Raw genomic sequence first — 8,870 nt, forward strand, 5'->3', positions numbered from 1 at the left:
ATATATATATATATATATATATATATATATATATATATATATATATATCACTAGATCACTAAGCGAAAAAAAACAAAAAGGTTACAAAAGCAGCAAACTGTTCCTGTGGACATAATGAACACGAACTTTTTAATAGCTTAACGTCTAACCTCGCAATAAGTTGCTTGACGCTGATAGTTCTAAATAGTTGGTGTGTTTTTTTTACTGGTAGATCATGCATTAAGTTTACTGTGCTTTTTTAGACAACACTAACCTCAAGAAAAAACATCCTTAATGTACCAAACGAATAGCCTAACAGGTAAAGCCCAAAGCTTTTGATCCTATCTTGCTAGATAATTTTACAAGCTCAGTTCTAGAAGGGGGCTGGCTATTCGCAACTAGCTGAGCTTTCAAAAACATTCAAGTTATGATTCAAAGATGTTATGTGAGCCAAATTTATTATTTTCCCCCTTTTTTAGGATTTTTTAGTTTCAATATTCTTTTTATTTCAGGATTTTGATTTTTCTATCTTAAAAAATTTGATTATTTAAAAAGATATAAACCTATTAAAATAACAGATCTAAATAGGAAAAAAATATCCCGTAATAAAATATTATTACGTTAAATGTCCTAAAAATATATTGGAGACCTATTATTTGCTGTCCTTTTATGTTGTTTCCATTCCGTCACTGTCGAGTCATTCGATGGTGCACGTGCTTTGCCGATGAATCTCCAACCAACTTCCTTTCAAGAAATATCAATGCAGTTCACACTGAATTTTTTCTCAGACACCAAAATTGCTACTCACAACAACTTTTAAGAGCTACATAAACGAGCCACTGAAGGGGCTGTAGGAGCAGAAAAACTAGCATAGCAATTGAAAATAATGGAGCTAGCAACTATAGGAAGAAATGCTCAGTCATCATTTCGACGTGGCACGATAGGTCTAGATATGGATGCAGATTCCAGTGCAGAGGAGGATGAGGGAGTTCATTTGCAGTGGGCTGCGATTGAGAGATTGCCAACCTTTAAAAGGATCAAGACCTCACTGTTTGAAGCAAGCAATGCGAAAGATGGCGAAGGGAAGAAAGTAACTGATGTTACTAAGCTCGGGGCAGCAGAAAGACATCTCTTCATCGAGAAGCTGATAAACCACATTGAAAATGATAATCTCAGGTTGCTACAGAATCTCAGAGAAAGGATAGACAGGTAGGTTTGCCTCACGTTCTTAGGACATGAAACGTTTGATATCAAAATCTTTAATGTTATTGACTGTCTGTACTTCCGACAGATATTTATTCGAATATATTCCGTAGAATGTATTCACCCCTGCAGTCAGGGAAATAGCAACGTGGACCAGATTTCCTGACTTCGAGTCACAGTTATTTATTTGGATCAGTCCTATTCCTAAATTTAGCAAATAGAGAACCAATAGGAGATTTTTGCAATTCAGATTCAATCTGTGTTTACAGTTATGTATGGACAAGTGCAAGTAGCTCCCGTCTGCGGGTGGAGTTTCAATTATGTTGCTAAAACTAACAAAAGACTTTCTTATAGAGTGGGCATGAAGTTACATACTGTGGAGGTGAGGTACAAGAATTTATCTGTGGAAGCAGAATGTGAGGTAGTTCAGGGAAAGCCTCTCCCGACGCTATGGAACTCCATAGCGAGCTTCTTGTCTGTAAGTTGGCTTTTCTGTTAGTCTATTGTTTGACATTCTAGGCCGTCTCTTAACTGTTCAGAAAGGGTCATCATTGTAGGACGGAAAAAAATTCTGACGAGTCCAGGACCCGTACTTGATTTTTAAGATAAAATAAGCATAAATTATCTCCAACAGGATTAACAAGCCATGCCATGAACAGGGTTTCAGAAAGATAGCGAGAAGCAAGCCACGAGAAACCAAGATAAGCATCCTTAAGGATGTTTCTGGCATCATTAAACCATCAAGGTAACGCAAATCAATGTTTATAGAGTATTTAAAAAAGACAGCTAAATATAAGATTAAATTCAGATTAATTAGAACTGCAACTTTTTTTTTTTGGCAAAGTAAGTCGGTTAAGAATTTTAAATGGAATACATGCGCGCGCGCGCACACTTTGAAAGAAACATACTGATCCAAGTAGAATGTCTGAGATTGTCATTGATGGAAGACATCGTATATGCAGGCTTACTCTTCTTCTTGGTCCGCCAGGCTGTGGGAAAACCAACTTATTATTGGCTCTTTCAGGAAGACTAGATCAATCCCTTGAGGTTAGTATTTAAGAATGCTGAATACGATGAGATTTGAGAAGGTGAAATGCTGAGCTTCAATATTGTTAAGGCAGTTTGAAGCTTGTTTTGTGTTAATTTGGCACCCTTTGAGTCTCATATGATATGTAAATACATGGGAATTCCAGTGAACTCCATGAAGCCTATGGGGAAAACTTCAGAATCCTTTTTCCAAGAACCAGCTTAAAATCACCAAAACAAAGCGTGTTTGAACACACCACGAAAAAACGAAAGGACTGCAAAAACAGATGATGCATTTCCATTATCCTTGATGCAGAAGCCAGATATTAGTCTTTTTTTACATTCCACAGGCACGAAACAACTCCATTATTACAGTTGTCACAAAATCCCTTTTCTATTCTTTATTACAGGTTGAAGGGGAAATATCTTATAACGGTTACAAGCTTGATGAGTTTGTTCCTCAAAAAACATCAGCCTACGTAAGTCCATATGACCTGCACATGCCTGAGATGACTGTCAGGGAAACTATTGACTTCTCGGCACACTGCCAGGGTGTTGGAAGCAGAGCAGGGAATTTTCTTTGTTATCTTGTCGTATCTGTTCTCAGTATAATTGCATCATTCCACAAGTATTAGTTAAGACTCCACTCACTTTCCTGGCTTGTAGATATAATGCTGGAGGTAAGCAGAAGGGAAAAGGAAGCAGGAATTGTCCCTGATCCAGATGTAGACACCTACATGAAGGTGAGTCAAATTTAGATTTGATAATTTTCGTCAGCCATTTAGTCAGTGTTTAGAGAGCAGGATTCTTGCAGGCAATCTCAGCTGAAGGACAAAGAAGAAATCTCCAGACAGAATATGTTTTAAAGGTAGTTAGTATTAAGCACGGCTAGAGTAACGTAGTTGATGACAATATTTCACGCTTGGTATTTGTGTCTATATTGACAAAGAAACTTCAACATTTTGGCCTATTAGATTCTTGGACTGGATATTTGTGCAGATATAGTTGTCGGTAGTGCATTGAGAAGAGGGATTTCAGGTGGTCAAAAGAAAAGGCTAACAACAGGTAAAATAAAGTTATTTTCTTCCTCCCCTCTTTTGCTGGCACGGAGTGGGAGTGAGGGGGCCTCTTATCATCCTTGACACAAGCTTATAATGCAAAATTTCATCTTCCAGGAGAGATGATTGTTGGTCCCACAAAAGCTTTATTTATGGATGAAATATCAACTGGGCTAGACAGCTCCACAACCTTTCAGATAGTTACCTGTCTTCAGCAACTGGTGCATATCACAGATTCAACCGCACTAATTTCACTTCTTCAGCCAGCACCTGAAACCTTTAATCTATTTGATGATGTAATATTGATGGCTGAGGGTAAGATTGTCTACCATGGTCCTTGCAGTCATGCAGTCCAGTTTTTTGAAGATTGTGGTTTCAAATGTCCACAAAGAAAAGGTGCTGCGGACTTCCTTCAGGAGGTGCGGGAAGCGGCTTTAATTCTCCTTATTTCTTGCACTGCTCCTAAATTCCGTCTTCTTTTTACGTCTTAATTTTATCAATCAACAATTCACAGGTAATCTCAAAGAAGGATCAAGCATAATACTGGTGCCACGCTGACATTCCTTACCAGTATGTTTCAGTTAATCAGTTCATTGAAATGTTCAAAGCAAGTAATCTTGGACAGACACTAGCTGAAGAGCTCGCAAAACCATACGATAAATCCTGCTGTCCTAAGAGTGCCTTGTCATTTAGCATTTACTCCTCAAGAAAATGGGAATTATTCAAAGCTTGCATGGCTAGAGAGCTGCTTCTTATGAAAAGGAACACTTTTGTTTACGTTTTCAAAACTGCACAGGTTAGGATTCACTCAAATGGCTAGATCGCGCACTGTTTCCATAGATGAACTATCATTTACTTACAACTAACACATTTCAAATTCCCCTTCTCCCAACAGCTCATCTTCACTGCGTTTATAACAATGTCAGTATTTGTACGCACCAGGACGGAAGTGGACTTGATGAGTGCAAACTATCTGATGGGCTCTATGTACTATGCACTGATCAGGCTTTTTACTAATGGAGTTGCAGAGTTGTCCTTGACTGTTATTAGACTTCCTGCAGTTCAAAAACAAAGATCATTCTACCTATATCCAGCATGGGCTTATGCCATTCCAGCCTGTATACTAAAGATTCCATTTTCACTTCTTGATTCTATACTCTGGACAGGCATAACTTACTATGTTATAGGGTATAGCCTTGAAGTGACGAGGTAAGGTCGCGTGTTATACCACCAAAACTAAGAATTATAGTCTTCATAGAAAAAGCTTTCTTTTCAGTCTACGTTATATATAATTCCTGTTCAACCTGTGGGATCAAGGTTTCTTTGCCAGTTTCTTCTGCTATTCGCTCTCCATCTAGCCTCAACATCGATGTGTCGATTCATTGCCTCAATTTTCCAAACGATGGTACTTGCAACAACAGTTGGTTTGGTAATCTTAGTTCTAATGTTCTTGTTTGGAGGCTTCATTCTTCCACGGCGTAAGCTGAGTTCATAATTTCCTTTTGCTTTAATACAAAAGGAGGACAGGTAGACTAACTAAAGTTTGGTTCTTGCAGCCTCTTTGCCGCCTTGGTTGAGGTGGGGATTCTGGATTTTTCCCATGACATATGGGGAAATTGGCATAACCCTAAACGAATTCCTTGCTCCAAGATGGAAAAAGGTGAGCCCTAAAAGTGCCCTATTGTTGGTTCCTTGCTAAATTGACACGAAAACCTTCATAACTTGAGTTCATTTTCGATCACAGATGTTAAATGGAAACACCACCATAGGAAATGGTGTCCTGACCAGCCATGGTTTGAACTTCGAAGGCTATTTCTATTGGATATCACTAGGGGCTTTGTTTGGATTCACAATACTTTTTGATCTTGGCTTCATCTTAGCCTTAACTTACTTGAAACGTAAGTCATTCTCGAACAATTTTAACGAAGACTAAAAAATAGAAGGGCGGCCACTGTTAGCTGTGAACCTCTGCCCAGATTTTTTTTTTATCATATACTTAAATTTTCATTTTTTTCCTTTCTATTGTATCTTTTATGGTCTAATTATATAAAATTAAGAAAATATATGGTTCACCCCTAATTCATAGTAATATTTATTTTGATTCAAAAATTCATTTCATTTATTTTATATTTTTTGATTTAGAGAAAATAGAAAGAACATTATCTGAAAATTGTAAAAGATAAAAATGGTTGGTTTTCGTGATAAATACAATAAAAATTATCAAATTTAATGTTAATAAATTTTATTTGATAAGAAAAGTTTAACATGATGTGTTTTTTTATAAACATGTCTAAGAAAAAGATCAAGCACCATTTTGATTCTTTAGATATTGTTTTCTAGATGATATAAAAAACTTTTTATGGTATTTATTAAAATTTTTTGAATGAAAATCAATAAAAAATAAAATTTTAACCCTTAAAACCCTATCTCGTAATTTCCAATCATAAAAATAATAGCTGGATTCTTCATTAAAAAAAAAAAAAAGGCCTCAAAGCACAAGTCTCACCCGGTTCCACACATTTAATTTTTTTTAATTCCCTGACTTGCTAGCCCATTTAGGCATTCGTGTCTTGCCTACTTTTGTATTTTTATTTTTAAAACAATTTCTTAATTAATTGTTTTATTTTTTTAATTTTATTTTTAATATTAAATTACTTTTTACTTTTTTTTATCATATATTTAAAATAAAAAAAATATTATTAATCCATTAAAAACAACAACTCAAGTTACAAGTTTAAAAAAATTAATATAAATTAATTAAAATTAATTTAATATATCATGTTTGAATGTTAAAAAAGTTATCATTATTTTTTATTTTTTAAAATTATTTAAATAAGGTTAAAATAATTATTATATAATTTAATAAAAAATTTAACCTTAACAAAAACTCCGGCCTCTTGGCTGAGAATTTTTAAGTTTGACTTGCTAGATTGAATTTAACTTCAATGTCAATAAATTCCTATACTTTTGATATTTTTTTTTAGAATAACTTTGATAATTTTTTTAAATGCTGCGGCGAGTAAACTAGTATGAAAAAATGGAAAAGAAAATTTAAATAATAACTGACAATAGCTTACCTTTACACAGCACCGAAGATGTCCAGAGCTATTATTTCAAAAAAGAGGCTCTCTCAACTCCAAGGAAGAGAAGATCAGGAGTGGAGTAGGCAACCAGACAATGAATCAATCCCAGCTCATAACGCAGAAACAAGAAAAACAGGTAAGATAAACGGAACTATTGTTAACTCCAACTTCAACATGATCAAAAACTCATGCAACAAGTATTACGCTGTTGGTTATACAGAGATGATGGTTCTGCCATTTGTGCCCCTAACGATGACATTTAAGGACGTGCGGTATTTTGTTGACACACCCCCAGTAAGTTTAACCACAGTTCAAATATAATAATTATAAGAGTGTGATCCTCAGTAGATTTCAATGATATATCTATTATGTAGTACTTCTGCACAGGAAATGAAATAATTATAAGAGTCTGTTACCACACGAACGGACTCACCAAACTCCCCTTTGCCCTTTCATTTCAAATTGCGAAGCATTGTTTGCACTTTATCTTTGTGTTGTACATCTTGTCAATTCTTTCAATGTGAGCAAGGTGGCTGCTGCTGTCACCTTCATTCTAAGGATGCACGCATGAAAGCCAACCAGATGGCAGATGCATTTTCACCTCAAATGTATCTGGAGCTTACACCTGATTGCATTTTTTTTCAAAACAGCACATTCCCTCTAACCTCTAGTGATTGCTGCAAGCCAAAATTAGACAGATGCCAGAGGCCAGGGCCAACCTCGTCCATTCAAATATTCGGGCATTTCTTCAGCTGAAATGGCTCGCCGATCGTCGGACGTGGGTCAGCCGGAATGTCCACAGTGCTTCGGTTGATGGCCGTGCTGTTGGTTGAGTTACTATTCTTTTTGGGTGTAGTGGGCTTAAGGCTCGGGCTTATTCTATGAAGGCTTAGAGCCTTGTGCATTGTCAACCGAAAACTTTTATGTATTCAGGAATGCTCGGTCACCATTCATGTAAGCTTATCGAGTATTTCGAGGTATGGTCACCAGTACAAGCACTGAACTTCTTTATAAGCAAATGAAACCCTAGTTGTAATTAACAACCATCATTTTTATCAACGATTTTTCTTACCCTTACTATTAGACTTGTCAGGCATCGTCCTGAGTGTGAATTCGATACCAATAACTTATTTACATGTCTTCACTACTGGACAGGGTATTTCAGGTGTGCCAAAGATCAAAGATAACTACAATCCAGCAACATGGATGTTGGAGGTTACTTCTGCATCGATGGAATCAGAACTTGACTTAGATTTCGCAAAACTTTATAAGGAGTCTCCTCTGTACCAGTAAGTATATATTTCATATCCATTTCCAGCAAAGCAAAACTTCATGGAAATGTTTTATAGCACAATTCGTTTCCCGGATTTTTTGACATGATATGCACCCGTCGTGCTGTTAGCTAGATGGCTTATAAAATAATCATAACTTCAATTGCATTCTCTGTATTAATCATAAACTTCATATTACTCTTTGATCATAGGGAGACGACTGAGTTGGTCCGACAGTTGAATAAACCTCCTCCAGGTTCAAGAGACCTGCAGTTTTCCACTCCTTTTCCACAGAGTATATGGGAGCAGTTTACAGCATGCTTATGGAAGCAACACTTGTCCTTTTGGAGAAGTCCTGAGTACAACTTGTCACGATTCATCGTCATTATCGTTGCATCGCTGTTGTTTGGAATAGTCTTTTGGCAGAAGGGAAAGGAAATGTTAGCTCATCTATCACTTCAACTTAAATCAGAAAAGCAGCATCAATTTCTTAAGAACTGATGAAATGCCTTTCCTTTGTTCTTGTAGAAACAACGAGCAAGACTTGGTCAACATACTTGGATCGATGTACATTGCTGTAGTATTCCTGGGCTTAAACTGTTAGGAGATCCAAACATTCAAACACACACAAATTTACGTGGTTCGGCAACTTGCCTACTCCATGGAGCTACTGGTTTGTATTAATCAAGCTCAAAAGCAATACAAACAACAAAACAAGGAGGAGGAGTAAACTTCTCAACTCAACTCAACTCTCACCCTTAGCTCTCTCCCTGTGTTTCTCTCTATCTCGTGTTTTTTTATCTCATCTATCAATACACCTTCTATTTATAGCTGAGGAGGGAGATGATTGTTCAACAATGGTGGGCAAGTTAGGCACCTACCATTTGACTATGACTTCAACCATGGCTGCCACCAACCATGGCTGCCACCAAACATGGCTGCCACCTACCATGGCTGCCACCGTCCATTTGTGTCCACACATATAACAATCTCCCACTTGGACACAAATGGTGTTAGATTTGTCTTTTAATCTTCAAAACCCACTGAAGCTTTACACAGCTTCAGTTTATCGAGAGTAACTCCTTTGGTTAACATGTCGGCTGGATTCTTGCTTCCACAGATCTTTTCAAGTAACAGTTGTTCATCGTCGAGCAATTGCCTGATGAAGTGATATTTGATCTGTATGTGCTTTGTTCTGGAGTGAAATGCTGGATTCTTGGCAAGGAAGATTGCACTCTGACTATCATTAT

General features: G+C 36.7%; 1 protein-coding gene across 1 annotated transcript; it reads left to right on the forward strand.

The window, feature by feature from the left end:
- The first annotated feature begins 750 nt into the window (after positions 1-750).
- Positions 751-8,242, forward strand: LOC105119332 (pleiotropic drug resistance protein 3-like). Its single transcript, XM_011017459.1, is given in 21 exon segments — positions 751-1,188; positions 1,537-1,660; positions 1,842-1,927; positions 2,145-2,229; positions 2,619-2,790; positions 2,875-2,951; positions 3,023-3,076; positions 3,183-3,273; positions 3,384-3,685; positions 3,781-4,062; positions 4,162-4,475; positions 4,584-4,744; positions 4,823-4,926; positions 5,011-5,164; positions 6,354-6,485; positions 6,570-6,643; positions 7,048-7,173; positions 7,243-7,326; positions 7,505-7,638; positions 7,833-8,060; positions 8,149-8,242. Coding segments are annotated over 21 exon segments (3,183 nt in total). The 5' UTR covers positions 751-865; the 3' UTR covers positions 8,225-8,242.
- Positions 8,243-8,870: the final 628 nt, after the last annotated feature.

Source organism: Populus euphratica, unplaced genomic scaffold, assembly GCF_000495115.2.
Source record: "Populus euphratica unplaced genomic scaffold, PopEup_1.0 scaffold2750.1, whole genome shotgun sequence".
NCBI lineage: Eukaryota > Viridiplantae > Streptophyta > Magnoliopsida > Malpighiales > Salicaceae > Populus > Populus euphratica.